The sequence below is a fragment of the Chiloscyllium punctatum genome, chromosome 27, assembly GCF_047496795.1.
Source record: "Chiloscyllium punctatum isolate Juve2018m chromosome 27, sChiPun1.3, whole genome shotgun sequence".
Lineage (NCBI taxonomy): Eukaryota > Metazoa > Chordata > Chondrichthyes > Orectolobiformes > Hemiscylliidae > Chiloscyllium > Chiloscyllium punctatum.
In genome coordinates, this window is record NC_092765.1 from 7,471,452 (window position 1) to 7,493,944 (window position 22,493).

Genomic DNA, 22,493 nt, shown 5'->3' on the forward strand with positions numbered 1-22,493 from the left:
CCCCTCCACCCACCTTACCCCAGTTCCAACATTCCAGCTCAGCACTGTCCTCATGACCTGTCCTGTCCTAACCTGCCTATCTCCCTTTCCACCTATCCACTCCACCCTCCTCTCTGACCTATCACCTTCATTCCCACCCCCATCCACCCATTGTACTTTTTGCTACCTTCCCCCACCCTCCTCTCTGACCTATCACCTCCATCCCCACCCCAATTCACCTATAGTACTCTTTGCTACCTTCTGCCCAACCCCTCCCCATTTATCTCTCCACCCTGGAGGCTCCCTGCCTCCATTCCTGATGAAGGGCTTTTGCCCGAAACGTCGATTTTCCTGCTCGGAAGCTGCCTGTCCTGCTGTGCTTTTCCAGCACCATGCTAATAAAAAAGGCAATACTAGGGGCTGTTACTCGGCAGCAGTTGCCAGACGGCAGTTACTAAGGGCCATTGTTTGGCGGCAGTTGCTAAGAGCAGTTGCTAGGGGCCATTGCCAGGCGGCAGTTGTTAAGGTTGAAGAGTGTGGTGCTGGAAAATCACAGCCAGTCAGGCAGCATCCTGTTGATGTTTCAAACATGAGTTCTTCATTGGGAAAGCAGTTGTTAAGGGCAGTTACTAGGGGCTGCTGCCTGGCAACAGCTCTTAGTGAGCTGTGAGTCAACCCCGGAGCATCAACTGTCCAACAGCCACAGTCCCATTTGGGTAAGCAAGGAAGGGATTGCATTTCTATATCGCTTTTCACGTTGCAAACACTGTACAAATTGGCCCTCTCTCTCTTTGACACTTCTAATGATGTGGGTTGAAATAGGTCAAAAATCATGTGACACCAAGTTATAGGTTTATTTGAAACCGCAAGCTTTAGGAGCCTCACTCTTTCTCCAGGTGCTAGTGAAACATTTATGAGGACGTTGGATGATTACTTTGATCGAAATAGTGAGAAAGGCTGTGGGGGAGAAAGCAGGCGATTGCAAGAGCTAGTGCAGGCATGATGGGCCAAATGGCCCCCTTCTGCACTGTAATAGCTCTGTGATACCTTTGAGTGACGTATATTGGCCTGAGGGAGGAAGAACTGTCGTCTTTTTTTAATTCATTGATGGGATGTGGGTGTCACTGGCTAGACCAGCATTTATTGCCTGTCCTTAAATTGCCCAGAGAACAGTTAAGAGTCAGCCACATTGCTGGGTCACATCGGTCAGACCAGATAAGGATGGCAGTTTCCTTCTCTGAAGGACATTAGTGAACCAGATAGGTTTTTCCAACAATCGGCAATGAATTATCATTCCAGATTTTTGTTGGTTTTCAAATTCCACCCAGATCCCTAGAACATACTTGCATCTCTGGATAAACAGACAAGCAATAACAGCACGAGACCATCATTGATTATCATCAATGCAGTGGCAGTGGGATCTTTCACATACACCTGAGAAGGTGGAGAGTGGTATATATTGTGGTGTGTCCATCAGTATATCTGAGTAGATATAAAAAATATTTATACATGATATGGGTACATTCATTGTCACCAAGCCTTCTTATTGGTATTTATCTAAGTTACACACAGTCAAGAGTGTGTTGCTGGGAAAGCTCAGCAGGTCAGGCAGTATCCAAGAAGCAGGAGAATCGACGTTTAGGGCATAAGCCCTTCATCAGGATTGAGGCTTGTGGGCCGGGGGAAGGTAGCTGAGAAAGCGATAGGTGGATGAAGATGAGGGAGAAGATGATAGGTCAGAGGGGTTAGTGATGGACATGTTTGGATGGCGGTGCCGAGTTGGAAGGGGGTGGGGGGGGGGTGGGGAGAGGGGAAATGAGGAAGCTGTTATATCCACATTTATCCCATGTGGTCCCAAGGCGGAATATGAGGCGTTCTTCCTTCAGGCATCAGGTGGTAATGGTTTGTCGGTGGAAGAGGCCAAGGACGTGCATGTCCTTGATGAAGTGGTTGAGAAAGTCTATAGCCTTAAAATTTGTCCTTAAACATTTAGACTAAAATGTAATGTTGAAGTGTCGAACATCTTTGTTGCACACTAGAAAATAGACACGAACGGAGGGTTGGGCCACAAACAAAGGGGGAACACAAGTTATGCAGAAGATAAAAACATCTGTTCTCACCAAGTGATAACAGGATGCTCTAAGGCAATTAAGAACGTTTGGCTTAACATCAGTGAATCTGTGTAAACAGGACACCGAGTGATAACATTCACAGCTGTTCCCTTGTGAAATTAATGACAGTGTTTGATTCTGAGCCCGAAACAAAACTCGGTTTCACCAAAAGCCTTGTAATTGACGGTCAGGTCCTATCAATTATAATGGATTCTTATTACCCCTTGCAAGCTAGGCAGACTCAGAAGGAAAAACACCTTTTCTGTTACAAGTCCCTGACTTGAGAGTTGAAAAGGACTTGATTGGGGGTGGGGGGCGGTGGTGGTGGAGAGAGAGACCATTTTAGTGCTGGGACTGCCAAAGCCAGTAGAAAATTAACTCTTTGTGCTTACCTGTTATGGGTGAATTTAATTGTATATTGAGACTTTATAATGATTTTGAGTAGCCATTACTGGTTATGAAATACAAACTCTGTAAAAGGTAATATTGATGAAGCTTTAACTTACTTGCTGATTTTACAGACCATGACTGCCCCACTGTCAATTCTATCTAATCAGATCTTATGTCTAATTTGAATTTGAATCACTACTTTGAAAAGAAAGCAGGTTTAATACAAGACTAATGAATCACTTAAAATACAACCTAACAGTGACATCCCAGCCTCAGGTACAGAATGATTCTGTGCTTAAGATAAAAAGCAGGAGTCTGCTCCCACCTTAAAATTATTCTAAACCTAACATTGAAGAGATTCTGACACAATCTGTCGGGAAGCCATTTTATGATCAAAAGTTTGCCCACCTTGCTAAGAGGCCATTTTGTAAAACAATTGTATCAGACACGCGAGCTGTGCAAGGTTACCTTATGACATCTCCCACTTAATTTAGGTTGGTACTTTATCAGAATTTATCTCACTAGCAGACACCTAACTCGGCTGGATTTGTTTTTCCCACCTGACGGATAGCTCAAGGGCTATAGGAGTGATCAGTCAAGCGCACACAGACCTGTCAATTAACTTCTCTTCCTTACGAATTATTGTCTTTTACTGTTATCTGTTGAATTAAGAACATGCAGCGTTTTTGTAAACTTTTTGTATAAAGGAAGCCTGTTTGTGACAGTAAGACAGAGTAGCCTGCGAGGGTTCTTGAAGAGCTGGGGCTGTACTTTGCTGGGTTATTAGAACCTAGTTAATTTAGCTTATAGGTATCAGTGTTGTGTTGTAACAGTGATGCTATTGGTAAATAAAGGGGATGACTAAAATGAAACCAAACTGTCTGAAAGAGGTTTTTTATTCCAGACGACCAAAGAGTACAATCTCCAGGATGAACCAAGAGTGAGGCATACAGGTTGAGTCCACAAGGGTTTCCCTGGGCCATCTCAAATCTGTACTTTAACAGTGGGAGGGGGAATTGAAGTGTTCAGCCATGGGGCGGTGGCGTTGGCGGGTGTGGGTGTCCCTGAGATGTTCTCTGAAACGATCCACAAGAAGTGGATACTGTAGGGAATCTAATCTAAAAAGCCATCCTGTCTCCCCAATGTAGAGGAGACCTTGCTAGCTGTGGGAGTCAGTAGGCTTGTAGTAGATGTCTGTGGTTAGTTAGTCACCAAAAATGGAGATGGAGAGGTCCAGGAAGAAAAGGGAAGTGTCCGAGACGGTCTAGGTGAATTTGAGGTTGTGGTGGTTTTGGTAAAGTAAAATTAAAACTGTTCAACCTCCTCATGGGAGCACGAGGCAGCGCCGATCCAGTCATCCGTCAGAAATTTACCTCTACCAATATCATCTCCTGCATCCATTGCATCTGTGTGGTCTCCTGCACGTCGGGGAGACAGGACGCCTTCTTGAGGATTGTTTCAGAGAACATCTTTGTAACACCCGCACCAACCAACTCCACCGCCCCGTGGCTGAACACTTCAACTCCCCCTCCCACTTCAACAAGGACATGCAGGTCCTGGGTCTCCTCTACCGCCAAACCGTTACCACCTGACACCTGGAGGAGGAACGCCTCATATTCTGCCTTGAGTCCCTGCAACCACACAGGATAAATGTGAATTTCAACAGCTTCCTCATTTTCCCTCCACCCACATTATCCCAGTCCCAAGCCTCCAACTCGCACTGCCCTCCGCACCTGTCCATCACTGCCCCCCAACCTATCATCTTCTCCCTCACCTTCATCCACCTATCATGTTTTCAGCTACCTTGCCCCCAACCCTGCACCCCTCCCATTTATCTCTCAGCCCTGGCCCACAACCCTCGTTCCTGATGAAGGGTTTATGCCCGAAATGTCGTTTTTCGTGCTCCTCAGATGTTGCCTGACCTGCTGTGCTTTCCCAGCAACACACTCTCGACTCTCATCTCCAGCATCTGCAGTGCTCACGTGCTCCTTAGTTACACACAGTCCAAGTGTAAGCATTACATTAAGTCTTTGCCAGCAGAGATGAAAGACTGAGTCTTAATAAATAGAGTATGCTTATAGATTGTACTTATTAGCTGCTTACATTACACTGAAATAAGAAATTCTTTGGTGAAACCTCAGGTTAGACACAAAAGTAAGTACATGTTAGGGGAGGCACAGTGGTTAGTACTGCTGCCTCAGAGTGCCAGAGACCTGGGTTCAATTCCCACCTCAGGGAACTGTCTCTGTGGAGTTTGCACATTCTCCCTGTGTCTGCATGGGTTTCCTCCGGGTGCTCCAGTTTCACCTCACAGTCCAAAAATGTGCAGGTCAGGTGAATTGGCCATGCTAAGTTGCCCGTAGTGTTAGGTGAGGAGGTAAATGTAGGGGAATGGGTCTGGATGGGTTGCTCTTTGGACAAGTCGGTGTGGACTTGTTGGGCCAAAGGGCCTGTTTCCACACTCTAAGTAATCTACTGTTTTGGGGTGTAGAACATAGTACTGAACTTGCAACCCAAACTTGCAGTTGAGAACTTGCCAGCTCCTCAGAAGAGCAGTCGTTTAAACCCTGATGGATGGAGCTTATCTAATGATGTCAGGTACTAGCTACTTTATAAAACAGACTGGACCTCAGTTTAATATCTGTTTGTAAAGTCAGCACCTCAGACTGCCTTTTTTTATGCTGCAGCATTAAGTGTATTGTTTTTATTGAACCCTACAGTGTAGAAACAGGCCATTTGGCCCGGGTCCACACTGACCCTCCAAACAGCATCCCAACCAGACCTATCCCACCACCCTATCCCTGTAACCCTGCATTTTCCACAGCTAACACACCTAACCTAGACATCTTTGAACACTATGGGTAATTTAGCATCACCAATCCACCTAACTTGCACATCTTTGGACTGTGGGAGGAAACCAGAGCACCCGGAGGAAACCCACTCAGACATGGGGAGAACGTGCAAAGAGTTGCCCAAGGGTGGAATTAAACCCTGGTCCCTTGTGCTGTGCAGCAGCAGTGCTAACCACTGAGCCACCATCCTCCAGGTCCTGTTGTGGAATGGGCTGTTTCAGCATAGCCAATCCATCTTCAATTATTCATAGTCCCCATTTACCCCTTTGTCTGCCTGCCCTTTTATTCTCTGTCTCACTGGACTCAGCCTCCAACTATCTGCTCACCAAACACACACAGACACACAGACACATGCACGCGCACACACACATCAGCTTAAATACCAGTTTCTCAGCTGCTATCAATTCTGAAGAAGGGTCACTTGACTTGAAATGTTAACTCTGCTTTCTCTTCACAGATGATGCCAGATCTACTGAGTTTCTTAAGTGATATCTGGTTTTGTTTGTTTTGGATCTTCAGTGTTCACATTTTTTTGTTTTATTTGTGTGTTTGTCTTGTTAAGTAGCCTGCTTAGCTAAGTGGGTCAGGCAACATCCTGCTCCTCAGATGCTGCCTGACCTGCTGTACTTTTCCAGCACCACTCTAATCTTGACGCTGATCTCCAGCATCTGCAGTCCTTACTTTCGCCTGCTTAGCTAAGTGTCTGATAACACAGGAACATTTCACCCATGTTTAAATCTCATCCACACCCATGTGAATGAACACCGTCAATTGTTATCAGGTTTATACACTATGTACAAGTGATGGTAAAAGGGGAGGTCTCTATAATATTACATAGTCAGGTCTTAGTTCCAGTGATCTTACGCCATCATGACACAGCTTCTTATATACATGCTTAGGCGCTACAAATTAATCCTCTACGCTATTGCAAAGAAACACAGTTGGATAATCCTTCTTTGCCTTGCATGGATTGTATGGCAAGCTCACTTGAATTGCTTTGATAGAAGTCGAAAAGTCTGGCGCTGGAAAAGCACAGCTGGTCAGGCAGCATCCGAGGAGCAGGAAAATCGACATTTCCAGCATTAGCTCTTCATCAGGAATGAGGGGGTGGTCCAAGGGGGCTGAGAGATAAGTGGGAGGGGGCTGGGGGAAAGGTAGCTGGAAAGGCGATAGGTAAGTGCAGGTGGAGGATAATGGTGATAGGTCGGAGAGGAGGGTGGACTGGATAGGTGGGAAGGAAGATGGACATGAAGGACAGGTCAAGAGGGTGGTTGGAAGGTTGGATCTGGGATAAGGTGGGAGGAGGGGAGATGAGGAAACTTGTGAAATCCACATTGATCCTGTGTGGTTAGAGGGTGCCCAGGCGGAAGATGAGGCGTTCTTCCTCCAGGTGTCAGGTGGCTCGAGTTTGGCAGTGGAGAAGGGCCAGGACTTGCATGTCCTTGGTGGAGTGGGAGGGAGAGCTAAAGTGTTTGGCCACAAGCTGGTGGAGTTGTTTAGTGTGTGTATCCCAGAGATGTTCTCTGAAACGTTCCACAAGTTGGCATCCTGTCTCCCCGATGAAGAGAAGACCACATTGAGAGCAATGGACACAGTAGGTGTTGTGTGTGGAAGTACAGGTAAATCTCTGTTGGATGTGGAAGGATCCTTTGGGGCCTTGGACAGAGGTGAGGGGAGAGGTATGGGCACAGATTTTGCAATTCCTGTAGTGGCAGAGGAAGGTGCGGGAGTGGAGGGTGGGTTGATGGGGGTGCCTGAACCTAACGAGAGAGTTGCAGAGGGACTAGTCTCTGTGGAACGCAGATAGGGTTGGGGAGGGAACATAAATCCCTAGCGGTTGGTCTGTTTGTAGATGGCAGAAATGGTGGAGGATGATGTGTTGTATCTGGAGGTTGGTCAGGTTGAAGGTGAGGACCGGGGGGTTCTGTCCTTGTTGTGTTGGGTGGGGTGGGGTTCAAGGGCAGAGGCACAGGAAGTGGAGGAGATGCACTGCAGGGCATCATTGACCATGTGGGAGGGGAAATTGCAGTCTTTGAAGAAGGAGGCCATCTGGGATGTTCTATGGTGAAATTGGTTCTCCTGGGAACAGATGCAGTGGGGGTGGAGGAATTGGGAGTAAGGGATACCATTTTTACAGGAGACCGGGTGGGAGGATTGTTGTCCAGGTAGCTGTGGGAATTGGTGGGTTTGTAGTAGATATCCCTGTTGAGTTGGTCACCAGAAATGGAGATGGAGAGTCCAGAAAGGGGTGGGAGGGGGTGGATGTGTCCGCGATAGTCCGATGCACTTGAGGTCAGGGTGGAAGTTGGTAATGAAATTAATGAACCTTGTGGGAGCATAAGGTGGTGCCACCACAGTCATCAATGTAGTGGATGAAAAGGTGGGGGCTGGTGCTGGTATAGCTGCGGAAGATGGACTGTTCCCCATTCCCGATGAAATGTTCTCTGAAATGTTCCGCAAGTTGGCCTCCTGTCTCTCCAGTGTCGAGGAGACCACATCAAGAGCAACGGGCAGACCACCCAATGATCACTTTCCACTCCCGGCACCACAAGAAGTGCAAAACCTGCGCCCATACCTCTCCCCTCGCCTCCATCCAATGCCCAAAGGATCCTTCCACATCCAACAGAGATTTACTTGTACTTCCACACACCTCATCTACTGTGTTCATTGCTCTCGTTGTGGTCTACTCTACACTGGGGAGACAGGACACCAATTTGCAGAATGTTTCAGAGAATATCTCTGCGACACATGCACCAAACAACCCCACCACCCTGTGGCTGAACACTTTAACTCCCCCAAGGACATGCAAGTCCTGGGCCTCCTCCACCGCCAAACTCTAGCCACCCGACGCTTGGAGGAAGAATGCCTCATATTCTGCCATAGGACCCTCCAACCACACAGGATCAAGGTCGATTTCACTAGTTTCCTCATTTCCTTCCACCCCCGCCATCTCAGATTCAATCTTCCAACTTGGCACCACCCTCTTGAACTGTCCCACCTAGCCGCTCCACCCTCCTCTCCGACATATCACCTTCACCCACATCTTCATCTACCTATCGCATTCCTAGCTACCTGACTTGCTGTGCTTTTGCAGCATCAGACATTTCAACTCTGATCTCCAGCATCTGCAATCTTCACTTTCTCCTCCTTGGTTTGGTAGCACTAGGGTTCATGTGTTCACAAGCGTGGTTAAGAATATTCGATTTTTGGTGTCAGAAATGCACCATACCCAGACAGAGTACTGCCATGTTCCATGCTTTATTTTCCTCCTTTCCAATTTGGTCATCAATTCAGAATCTTACTTGAAGCCATCTATAAAGGACTACAGCCCCGCCTAGATATCTCTACCCCTCAAGTTTCCATGAGCCAACCAAAAAAAAAGGATTTTGATAGAGGTGATCAAATCATGCAGTGTCTGGACAGAGTAGAGAGTATTTTTGTGCAGAGAATAGTTGGGATCTGAAATGTTCTGTCTCAGAGAGTGATGGAGGAAGATTCAAATTCAACTTTCAAAAAGTAATTGGATACATGCACGAAGTTAAAAAAAATGCAGTGATGTCCTTGGAGTGAACTGGCTGACCTCCCAACCTCTGATTTCAGATAAAGTCAGAAACAGATGGGGAGATGGCCTTTATCAGGAAATTGATTTTTGGCCAATGGCCATATTCTCTCTCCATCTACCCTAACATGATTGAAACATCCCTTCATTATAAGATTCAGCTCTTTGAAAGGGTTAACTGAATCATACAGTCCTACAGCACAGAGATAGGTCCTTTAGCCCAAATTAGTCCATGCCGACCAAAATGTCCATCAACCTGAGCCCTATTTCCCTGCACTTGGCCCACATCCTTATAAATGTTTCCTATCCATGTATTTGTCCAAATGTGTTTTAAATATTGTTAATGTAAGTGCCTCAACCACTTTTGCTGGCAGTTGGGCCGAAGGGCCCGTTTCCACACTGTAAGTAATCTAATCTAAAAAAAAACCCTCTGTGTAAAGAAGTTGCCCCTCAGGTTCCCTTTTATTCTTTCCCCTCTAATCTTAAACTGATGCTCTCTAGTCCTTGATTCCCCAACCCTGGGAAAAAAACAGAGTGCATTCATCCTATCCATGTCTCTCATGATATTATACACTTCTATAAGATCCCCCCTCAATCTCCTACGCTCTAAAGAAAGAAGTCCAAGCTTGTCCAACCTCTCCCTATTAATCAGACCATTGAGTCCTGGCAACCTCCTTGTACAAAAGAACCAGGAGCAGGAGTAGGCCATTTGGCCCTTCAAGCCTGGTCCGCCATTCAATAAGATCATGGCTGATCTTTTCATGGACTCAGCTCCACTTACCCACGCTCTCACCGTATCCCTTAATTCCTTTATTGTTCAAAAAATGTTTCTCTTAGCTTTAAAAGATTTACTGAAGTAACATCAACTACTTCACTGGGTGAGGAATTCCATAGATTTACAACCCACTGGGTGAAGAAGTTCCTTCTCAATTCAATCCTAAACCTGCTCCCTTTAATCTGGAGGCTATGCCCTCTTGTCTGTGGTTCACCTGCCAGTGGAAACATCCTCTCTACTTCTGTCTTATCTATTCCATTCATAATTTTATGTGTTTCTCTAAGATCCCCCCCTCATTCTTCTAAATTCCAATAAATATAATCCCAGGCTACTTGGTCTCTTCTCATGAGCCAACCTCCTCAACTCCGGAATCAACCTAGTGAACCTCTGCACCCCCTCTAGTGCCAGTACATCCTTTCTTAAGTAAGGAGCCCAAAACTGCACACAGTACTCTAGGTGTGGCCTCACCAGCACCATCTACAGCTGCAACATAACATCCTTGCTTTTAAACTCAATCCCTTTAGCAATGAAGGACAAAATTCCATTTGCCTTCCTAATTACTTGTTGTACCTGGAGACCAACCCTCTGTGATTCATGCACAAGGACACCCAGGTCCCTCTGCACAGCAGCATGCTGCAACCATTCAAGTAATAATCCTTTTTACTGTTATTCTGACCAAAATGGATGACTTCACATTTTTTAACATCATATTCCATCCGCCAGACCTTTGCCCACTCAATGTATCTATGTTCCTCTGCAAAGTTTCCCAGTCCTCTGCACACTTTGCTCTGCCACTCATCTTAGTCTTCTGCAAACTTTGACACACTACACGTGGTCCCCAACTCCAAATCATCGATAACAATTGTAAATAATTGTGGTCCCGACACCAAACCCTGAGGCACACCACTAGTCACTGATTGCCAACTAGAATAGCACTTAATTAGCCCCATTCCATGCTTCCTGTTAGTCAACCAGTCCTCTATCCATGTTAATACTTTACCTGTAACACCAATCATCCTTATGCAAATTGTTAATTTCTTCTGCACTTTTTTCAGCTTAATAATATCCTTGCTATAGCAAGGTGACCAAAACTGAACACAATACTCCAAGTGCGGCCTCTCTAATATCCTGTACAACTGCAACATAACTTCCCAACTTCTAGATTCAGTGCTCTGATTAAGAAGGCCAGTGTGCCAAAGACCTTCTTCCCTGCCCTGTCTACCTCTGACTCCACTTTCAGAGAACTGTGCATGTGAACTCCAAGGTCCCTCTGTTCCATTACATTCCTTAAGGCCCTACCATTCACCATGAAGCTTCTACCTTGATTTGACTTTCCAAAAAGATAGACCTCGCACAGATCGATATTAAACTCCATTTGCCATTTCTCGGAGCACTTCCCCAGCTGATCAAGGTCCTGCTGCAATTTCTGATAATCTTCCTCACTGTCCATGACACCTCCTTTTTTAGTGTCATTTCCAAACTTACTAATCATGCCTTGTACATTCTCATCCAAATAATTGATATAGATAACAAACGGTAATGGGCCCCTGACCCCTGAGGCACTCCACTAGTCACAGACTTCCATTCCAATAAACATCCTTCCACTATTACCCTCTGCTTCCTATCATCAAGCCAATTGTGTATCCGATTTGTTAGGTCCCCTAGATTTCATGCAATCTAACCTTCTAGAGCAGCCCACCATGTGGAATCTTATCAAAGACTTGGCTGAAATCCATACAGATTATGTCAAACTTCCTGGTCACTTCATCAAAGAACTCTGACAGATTTGTGAGGCATGATCTCTCATGCACAAAACCATGCTGAATATTCCAAATCAAACCCTGTCTTTCTAAATGTATGTATATTCTAGCTCTCAGAATCTTCTCAAGTAACATACCTACCACAGATGTTAAGCTTACTGGTCTATAATTCCCAGGATTTTTTTTGCAGCTGTTCTTGAAAAAGGGAACAGCATTTGCGACCTTACAGTATTCCACGACTTTATCTGTAGCTAATGATGATGTGAAAATATCAGCCAGGGTGCCTGTAATTTCTTCTCTAGCCTCTTGCAGTGTTCTTGGATATATCTGGTCAGGACCTTCGTACATTGTAATACATCCAACACCTCTTCTTCTGTGATATGGACCGTCCTCTCGATATGACCACTAACATCCCCAAGTTTTCATGTCTTTCTCCATAGTAAATACACAGTAAACACATTCTCCATGGTTATCATGAAGGACTCCCCTTATCAACCAAGGGAAATGATGACCTAGTGGTATTTTTGCTGGAACCTTAATCCGGAAACCAAGAGTTAAGATGGTGGCAGAGTAAGATGATCCTGCCAGAGCTCCTCTGCTCACCAGCTTCTTTCCTTTTTTCCTTCTTGTTACAGATTCCTCCCCCTCCCCTCCCATTTTTAACTTCTTCAAGTAACCAACCTGGAGGGATTGGAGAACGGAGTCCGAGACCAGCCCGGCGCAGGATTTGAGTCGCGAGCGGACTGGCAGCAGAATGAGTGGGGCCAAGTTGTGTTCGGAGCCAGAGCCACAGGCTAGAGCGAGAGCTAGAGCCACGTCGTGGGCTGGAGGGGAATGAGTCCTGGACAGAGGCCAGTGCCTGGATGCACCAAGGCCTCATGTTCTGAAGCCCGGCAGGCACGGACTATAACCGGAGTACCTTAAAGATACTTTTATTCTTGTTCTGGACTTTTTAAACTCCGTACTCCCATGTTGGTCCATTTGTTTACTGTTTCAATTCTGTAATAGCACAAAGTATCTGTACCTAAGTGCCCTGTATATAAGATGGCATCAAGCGGCGACATTACAAACTTTTCACTGCACTTATCTGAGTAGACAAAGTTAAAAAGCATACAACGCCAGGTTATAGTCCAGTAGGTTTATTTACTAGTTTTCAGAGTTCTGCTCCTTCATCAGGTAGCTAGGTGCCTCTACCTCATTTGAATGCACATAAAGGCTATTCTAAATTCTAAATGTTCAAGTCCTGCCTTGACAGATGGTGGAATTTAAATTCAATGAATATCTGGAATTAAAAGTCTAACAATGACCACAAATCCACTGTTGATCGTCGGGAAAACCCTTCTTGGTCTGGCCTCCATGAGACTTCAGACCCACTGCAATGTGGTTGACTCGTAATTACTCTCAGGGTAATTAGAGATGAGCAATAAGTATTGACTTAGCCATTGATGCCCACAGAGTCTTGTGGCATGGAAGAAGGCCGTTTGGTCCAAATCGTCAATGCTACCAGGTTTCCTAAATTGAACCAGTCCCATTTACCTGCATTTGGCTTATATCTCTCTAAACCTTCCCTATCCATGTACAAATTTCTTTTAAAGTTTTTAATTGAACCAATCTCTACGACTTCCCTGAGCAGCTTGTTTCATATATACACCACCCACTCTGTGAAAAAGTTGCCCCTTTTAAATCTTTCTCCTCTGACCTTAAACCTATGCTCTCTAGTATTGGACATATCTATGCCCCTCATGATTTTATAAACCTCTATTACGTCACCTCCCCTTCCCCTCAGCCTCTTATGCTCCAGGGAAAAAGGCCACAGCCTACCCAGCCTCTTCTTATAACCCAAACTTTCCAGTCTTGGTAACATCCTTGCAAATCTTTTGCTCACCCTTTCTAGTTTAATAACATCGTTCCTATAGCAGGTTGTCCAGAATTATACATAGTCAGTTCTGATGTAACGTGATAGTTCTGTTCTCGTGCAAGTGCGCGTTTTAAGAAAATCGCATAATAGCAGAACCACTTAAACTAATGGAGCTGGAATCACATTATAGCCAATATATATTTTACAAGTTCACACTTTAGAACCAGTGTCCACCAATTCGTCAATCGCGTTTCAGTGAATTTGTGTTAACAAAACACGTGTTATGTAGCAGAACACCTGTAGTACTCCAAATGTGGCCATACATTGTACGTCTGTAATGTGTCATCCCAACTCCTGTACTCAGTGTTCTGACCGATGAAGGCAAGTGTGCCAAATGCCTTCTTCACCACTCTTTGTACCTGTGATGCCAATTTCAAGAAGCAACCTAGGTCTCGTTGTTTGACAACACTCCCCAGGGCCATACCATTTACTGTGTAAGTCCTGTCCTGGTTTGTCTTACCAAAATACAACATTCACATTTATCTGGATTAAATTCCATCTGTCATTCTCTATCCACTGGCTCAGTTGATCACGATCCCATTGCACTCATAGATGACCTCCTTTGCAAAGGCAAATTGAGTGAAACAGATTGTTTCACATACAATTCTAGCAGCAGGAAGAGAACCCCAGCTTCTAGCTGTAACAGAAAGAGGAATAACAGCTTCCACATCCAGCTCCAAGACTCCAGCAACTGCTGAAAGTCAAACTAAAATCCTGGTTCTGTGGGAGCTTGACCCTATCCTTGCATGCTGCTACTATTGTTCCACTTTTAAAAAAAACACTAGTACCTCACAGACTTTATTGGCTTTGAGCAGTCTGCGCATCACCTCTGTCTCAACCTCGCTTCACAAAAAAAGGACAAAGTACATCTCTTAAAGCCATAGTATCATCTCACATATAGATCTTGTCTCTCAGAATTCCCTCCAACAACTTAGCGACCACTGATGTTAGGCTCACCAGTCTGTAGTTTTCTAGCTTTTCCTTGAAGCCTTTCTTTAATAGTGGCACAACATTAGCCACCATCTAGTCCTCTGGCACCTCATTGTGGGGCACCGCAATTTCTTCCCTAGCTTTCTACAATTTCCTGGGATGTACTTGATCAGGTCTTGGGGATTTACCTGCATTAATGCATTTTAAGGTCTCCAGCACCTCCTCTTCTGTAATGCAGACTTTTTCCAAGACATCACTATTTATCTCGAGTTCCCTAACTTCCATGTTTTTTTCCATGGTAATTACTGATGAGAAATTTCATTTAGGATCTCACCCATCTCCTGTGGCTCCACACAGAGATGATCTTGTTGATCTTTGAGGGTCCGTGTTCTCTTTTGCTCTTGCTATACTTGTAGAATCTCTTTGGATCCTTCTTTACCTTATCTGCCAAAGTGATTTCATGTCACCGTTTTTTTTAACCCTCCTAATTTACCTCGAGAGTGATCGTACACCCCATATACTCAAGGGACTGACTTGTTTGCAGCTGTCTATACCTGCCATACGCCTCCTTCTTTTTCTTGACCAGAGCCTCAATATCTCTAGTCATCCAGTGTTCCCTACGGCTGCCAGCCTTGCCCTTCACACTAACAGGTAGATGTTGGCTCTGAACTCTTGTTATCTTGCTTTTGAAAGCCTCCCACATGCTCGATGTCCCTTTACCTGTGAACAGCTTTCCTCCTGTCAAATCCAGTCTACTACCATCAAAATTGGCCTTGCCCCAATTTAGAACTTCAACTTGTGTGCCAGACTTATTCTTTTCCATATTTTAAAATTAACAATAATAGCTCCCCTGGTTCCAAAGTCCCTCAACCTGTGAATGAATTTAAAAAAAACTCATCCCTCACCTGAGGCATGGTGGCCTTCAGATTCTAATCACTACCAGCCATCTCTCTCTAAAGGTTTCTTTTTAATGAGAATGAATATGCTCAGAATAAGCTCATCATGAAAACAAAAATACACAACACAAAGATTAGCCAGTACGTTTATTTACAGTCTTTAAAACCGATTAATATATATTCTTATTTAAACAAAAGGCTTGTGTTCCTTGACGATTGAGTATATTTTTACACATAGTGCATACAGATCTGCAGAAAGGCAATGTACACACCTCAAATAATAAATCTAGAGAGGAACAAAAACATTTCCCTCATGATGTTCCATCTGTGTATGCACCATCTGCTATTAAAAATAAGTATTCTAGGGCACTAGAATAGCAATTATACTTGTACTTTTAATATGATAGTTATTCTAGTGAATGTCTAAGTACTGAATGGCAGTACTTACACCTGTTCACAGGCTTCATTAGGGTGCCCTGTGACTAAATTACTGCCAGTGATAACCATCTAACAGAGCTGAAATAAAAGGCTATAATTTGGCATGAATCTGAATTTGTTACATTATGTAAATAATCTCACATTTATTTTTGCCAGTAATTTAATTTTAGGTTTGCCGATTTTGCAAAAGAAATAGCATTTACCTGCAAAGTGGATGTCGAAGGTGTTTGATTGATTTATAAAAATGAGCTTATAGAAATCATTGTGTGAACATGTTTTGTGATTCCAGCCCCCAGTGGTGTTGATTTGTGCAGTGAATGCTACGAATAGGCCTCCAGTGTTCTTCAGTAGTTCACCCCAATGTCTTGTACAATCTGAGAATGTGATACTTGTCGGCTAATTAACCACCAAGGCATCACAACTGACCCAATTTGTCCTCAATCAACAAAGATATCTCAGCACACCCCACCGGATAACAGGTCGGAGAAATAATAGATTCCAGGGAGGAAAAGGGATTGTGTCAAATTTTCTTATTCAAGCTCAGTAAATGCTGACACTAAGCAGTGCTGTTATTGCCACTAAAGCGGAGATTACTAACTCGGCAGTGACATGAAATTGAAGCTGAGATGTACAGGCTCCCCATATAAAATTAACTATGGGAGTGACATCGTCAACATTGGTTTCCTGCAAAAGCTTGTAAATTCATAGGACACTGTTTAATAACACTGTTAGTCATTTCCAGTCTGCAGCTAATAGAATTAATATTGCCATTCATTGTAGGCTGTAAGTTCATCAATAAATGCCAAAGTAAAGTAGGATCCTTTATAGATTTTAATGCTAAGACTATTCGACAACATGATTTAAATGTTGCTGCATTGTTAAGCTGTATAAACCAGATTAAAACATCTGACCTGTAAACAGAAAATGATAAAGCATTCCTGAGACTTGTTTATGGAAACATTGGCCAAATGCAAAAGTTGATTCTTTCGCCAAGAGGCGAAAATACAACAATTGCTAGAAACAAGTGGGATAAACAATGCTTTTGCTTTTCCTGATTGTCTGTTTTAAGTCTTCAGGAGGGAGTTCTCTCAGCACAGAGTTCTGTCCACAGCAGTCAATGCTCCTGTTTGAATTGCTGATGCCAGTTTTGTGGGGCTGGAATTGTCCTGCGGGTTCTGCCTACAACAGGGGAAGCTCCGGATCCAGTTTCAGGGAAAAATCTGAATTCTTGCTTTTGTTCAGATCACAATGAAATATAATATTGACCAAATGGTATTGAGCTGTGACTATTACATATTTTTCCTTAAATATCCATGCTGTAAAAGTTATTTAATGTTTAATAGCTTGTATTTTATACACAATTTACTTATAACAGTTATCGCAGTAATATAGTGCATTTAATTACCAACATATTTCCTGCCTAATCCATACTCTCAATATTTGTATTAAATGCAACTTTAAGTGTTTTGTTATATAGACTTCTAAATAGGTTTACATTTTCAGTAATTCCTGTTTGATAACTTTAGCAAGCAACCAAGTTAGTTATATGCACCAAGACCCATATGGGATATAGATTTTAAAAGATACATTGTTGCTATAATCCATACACTTTCTGCCCTTATCCTTCTACTTGATAAAGGTTGTGTCAAAAAAAAGACACAATAGAGTCGTAGAGATGTACAGCATGGAAACAGACCCTTCGGTCCAACCTGTCCATGCCAACCAGATATCCCAACCCAATCTAGTCCCACCTTCCAGCACTCAGCCCATATCCCTCCACACCCTTCCTATTCATATACCCAACAAGACTTGATGATATTCCTTTTATTTGCAGAGACTGGTTCCCGGCCTATGACTGCCTCATCTTGTAAATGTAAATATGCCACATTGCAAGCTTGACTTTTATAGTCTCCTTCGGAATGGTGCCATGGGATCTTTCACAAGAACAGAAAGAGCTGATGTGGCCTTGCTTTCTGTCACATCCAAAATAAGTTGTCTGGATTTCGAAAGCTGGGTTGGCAGTGCTTAGTGACCACTTTGTGACCCCAGTTTAAATGTTCGTGTTCTGCTCATGAATGTAATTTGGACATCCCGTGTGCCAGCTCTCCCATTTACCACATAATTTTTCTTAGTGCAAGATTGTGGACTTCTAATATGGATCACTGAACTTATGCGAGCTCAATGTAGCATCCTTACAGTAAGCAGCATTTTTAATATCCAATTACAAAATTTTAATGTGTCCATTTTCCTTATGGGAAACTCCAAATAGCATTTGGTACACCATTGTTCTAACAAAGACAATGTGACCATACTCATGATATGTATCATCATGTCATATTAAGTGGCACCTGTAATAGGATAAAATGTTACAGCAGTTCAAACTGCAGAGTTACACAACAATTACTGGAATACTTTATTGAAACCTACTTAATGAACCAATATTGAGGTTGATTTTACATTTGGCATGAATGAAATCCTGCATAATGGGTTAAGATCTGGTACTTCCTTTCTTGCTCAATCCCAAAGGGCAGGGGGATTGGATATTGAGATCCAGACAGAGGCACGACTCCCAAAGTGAGATCCGTAGAAGATCGACTCTCTACAAATCTCAGCATTGGTGCCTCAAGAACCTCAGGCTTTCTTGGCAAGTTATTGCTGATGTCCATAGCCTCTTGAGGCAGGATCTACTTCTCAGCAGACCAGTTGGGTATACAATGCTAATACTGGATTAATGCTGCTGGAAGAGCACAGCAGTTCAGGCAGCATCCAACGAGCAGCGAAATCAACATTTCGGGCAAAAGCCCTTCATCAGGAATAAAGGCAGTGAGCCTGAAACGTGGAGAGATAAGCTATCAGGCTCACTGCCTTTATTCCTGTTGAAGGGCTTTTGCCCGAAACGTCGATTTCGCTGCTTGTTGGATGTTGCCTGAACTGCTGTGCTCTTCCAGCACCATTAATCCAGTATTTACTTTCCAGTCATCTGCAGTCATTGGTTTTACCTCTTTATACAATGCTAATGGCTCTCAGTGGAAGGTCATCGCAAACCTCGTTCTCTGAAGAACAGCATATGCTTCTACAAGATGATAAAATAGGGATTTAGTAGCATGAGAAATGGATTATGAGGAGAGGAGGGAAAAATAATGTTTGTTGATGATGACCATCAAACATGATTGAGATAAGGGAGACTCTGTGTTGGCTATTTGGATGGGGTTGAGGGGAAGCATTCAAGGGAAGGGAATGAATGGATTACCAGGTCTGTTGATCTGGGGGGTGTTGCTTGTGAGGTTACTGAGAAAATTGGGTTATGGGGCTTGGCACCTGAAAGTGGTAGGCCACCCTCTATATCCATCTCATAAGGCCTTAAAATTCTTGGCACACTATCCAGATTATAGGGAACACATTTGTTCTACTTACTTCCTGGCTACTTGCATCCATACCTATTAGTACGGAGAGGCTAGTCTGTTCTTCTTGCTCATGGGCAACATCATCACAGTCTCTCAGATTCTCAGCAGGACCCTCAAGTTAAGTGTTAGAGACCTGGATGGACCAACCTTCCCAAATTTTTTTATATTCCCAAGGCTGCAGATGCCTCAGGAATCTTTATAAGGTTCAGCAATCCTTACTATATTTCTTTTAACAAATGCAGTGCTTTATCCCTTCCATCTTCCATCCCAGGGGCATACTGCTAATGCTCACAGCAAAGCAAATGGGTTCCTATCATATTAATATACTCCCATGGTGGCTCAGTGGTTAGCATTGCCCCTTCACAGTGCTAGGGACCTAGGTTTGATTTCAGTCTCGGGTGACTGTGTGGAATTTGTATTTTCTCCCCGGGTCTGTGTGGGTTTCCTCTGGGTGCTCTGGTTTCCTCTCTCAGTCCAAAGATGTGCAGGTTAGGGTGGATTGGTAATGCTAAGTTGCCCATAGTGCCCAGGGATGTGCAGGCTAGATAGATTAGCCATGGGAAATGCAGGGTTATGGGGATTGGGTGAGGGGGCTGGGTTTGGGTGGGATGCTCTTCGGAGGGTCAGTGCAAACTTGATGGGCCACATGGCCTCTTTTCACACTGTAGGGCTTCTATGATTCGATGAATTCCATTCATTCTCTATTCAGTCGAGTTCCTGGTGCAGTGGTTTGTATCTCCAAACAACTGTTTAATTTGTATTAAACAATTCCAACTATGCTTCTGTATAAAATATAAAGTTACTGTAGTCTTACCAGACCATACAGCTGCTCTCTCATTACAGGAAGGCAACTGATGATGGTTTGACCCAAGGGTCACCATACCTCAGGTGAGGGGAAAGATTGAGAAGGAGAACCTCAGACGGTGTGGGAATTGAACACATGCTGCTGGCATCATTCTGAATTGTAAACCAGCCGTCCTGATATGCTCAAGGTACCATTGTGGAATAATTCTTGCCGTCGGCCTCATCTGGTATATAAATCTACACAGTAAATTGTAATAAAAACAAAGACTTGCATTCATGTAGCACCTATCACAACCTCAGAGGATTCCAAAAAACTCTACAGCCAATGACTTGGCTCTTAAAATTATGTCACCATTGTGACGTAGGATATGTAGCAGCCAATTGATGCACAGCAAGATCCCACAAATAACAAGATTATAATGACTCAATTATTGTTCTTATAGGGATGTTATGTCCCATTAATCATTTTAGATTTTTGTTAGACTATGGTATAACCATTTTGCTATTGACAATTCTTTAATAAGAATCTCTTGTCATTTCCGCTTCACAGGGAGACCTGAACATTCAAAATCAAGAGGATGCAAAGAAAAGAAATTAAATTGGAAGAACATTAGATACTAGGATGTGATTTCATTGTTGTAATTTCAATGCAATTTTTTGAGAAGCTCTAAGATTACCCATAGATCATCTTCATGAATGACTCCGAGAAGTGGCTGCTCTGAAATTGCTCCCTTGTATTTATTCTGTATTTAAATTCTGCTATAAAATCAACTCATTTTTTTGTTAAAAATATTTCTGGGAATATAGCCTGAAGGTGTGCAGTGCCAAGGACTGTGAATCCCATCATTTTGAATTTCAAAAGAGTCTATACCAAAACCTAGACATCACATTTTATTAAGAAAAATCTGATTAATTGTTGATTAAATAAAATCAGTTTTCTGTTGTAAAAATATCTGTAACAAAAATGAACAATTAATGCATGCTCCCATCCAATCCTATTTTATGAAGTGCTTTTACCTATTCAGTACTTTAAAAAAATACATTAAATAACTTGATTATCAAAACATTCCCTGTTGGAAACAACATCATGTATTCAGAGTTCAAGGTTTTCCCGTAGTGATATCATTATGGACTCCTTGCCCTGGAGCTACAATCTGACTTAACCATCTGTTCCACATAATTCCTACCATTTGGCATCGATAATAGTGTATTGCCAAATTTCTTTAAAGTTCAGGAGTGACAGGTGGTTTTAAAGCGTACACAAGTACTTACTGTTCATGTGCTCAATGGTTTACTGACAAAGTCATGAGGGCAGAGAGGAGCTTTTTTTGGTGTAATTTGCTCGATGTTGTACCTTTCTGCTTGCTGCTTTTGACTTCTCTGTTTTGCTTGGTTACCTTTGAGAAGGTTGAGTACACGACACAAACCTGTCTCTTGTCTGGTTGGAGACTAGTATCGAGGCAGCACAGCTGGCTTGATTGAGGTTTCTATAGTGCTTCTTGATTGGGTGGAATGACTTTTACTATGTAGACATTTTTCTTTGTGGAGGGTTCGGAGTCCGAGCTTTGCTCAACAAATGGAGTAGCATACTCCGGCTCCTGGTTAGATAATGGTTCCGCATATTCATGGCTCTTCCCCGAGAAAGGAACATCATAGTGACTTACAACAAGTGGTATAGTGTAGCCATCGTCTATTGGAGGCTTGAAAGTAGATGAGGCTTTTTGGGCTGTTATCCCGACTTGAATAATGTCAGGCTCTGCATACTCTATTGGGAGAAAAGTACAAAAACAGTTTTGTGTTAAATAAACAAATATGTAATGGGTGGTGCCTTAATCTATGGCAATGAAGCAGTCAAGCAATTTTCAAAAGGAATGGTGTGATAGAAGGCTGTTGATAGTGGTGAGATGTGGGCTACTAAGGAACAGAAACCAGAAAAAGGGATTGTCTTTCTTTTTAATCACAAAGGGTTAGTGCTTCAATGATCACTACCAAATCCTCCAACCCTCCTGGAACCATGTGCTCCTTTAATTCTCATCTTTTGTGCAACCACCATTTTAAATCTCTCGATCACTATTGGCTGTGACTCCTGTGGTTGGCACTCCAAGTTGTCAAAGTCCCTCCCTATACATCTCTACCTTTTTTTAAAAATCCTTCTTTCAGGAAAGAAATAAGTTAAATTATGAGTTTGACTGTTTACATAAATTCCTGATGAAGAGCTTATGCTTGAAAAGTTGATCCTCCTGCTCCTTGGATGCTGACTGACCGGCACCACACTCTTCAACTATTTACATAAATTGGTTGCTAGTTTAGTTATTAGCACAACTGGGATTGTTTAACAAGTGCCATCACAGGATCACATCAGTTATGGACCAGACCAGAACCCCTCAAATGTATTTTAAGAAGGTAGCCCATTCCCTAACGTTTTCTTATTTTAAAAAGGTAGATGTGAAATGCTATGCTCCAGATGCAATGCGACTGGTCAAACTACTTGATGTTAAGCAAAACACAATTTATTTAAACACTGTAGTTAAAATACAAACAAAAGAAAGCAGAATTTAGAATAACTTAACTGAATAATAGATACAGTACCAATACTAATTAACTGTTCCAATATAATGACATCTTGTTAACACACCCTTTGACAAAAAGCTAAATTCAGACACACAGGTTCCCACAT

General features: G+C 43.1%; 1 protein-coding gene across 1 annotated transcript in view; it reads right to left on the reverse strand.

Annotated features, from left to right (window-relative positions):
- Positions 1–20,694: 20,694 nt before the first annotated feature.
- The window catches only part of LOC140453388 (discoidin, CUB and LCCL domain-containing protein 1), a 133,795-nt gene continuing 131,996 nt past the window's right edge, over positions 20,695–22,493 (reverse strand). Inside the window, exon 15 of the mRNA XM_072547996.1 lies at positions 20,695–21,581. Coding sequence (XP_072404097.1) covers positions 21,304–21,581 — 278 coding nt within the window. The 3' untranslated portion in view covers positions 20,695–21,303. The remainder of the gene's footprint in view (positions 21,582–22,493) is intronic.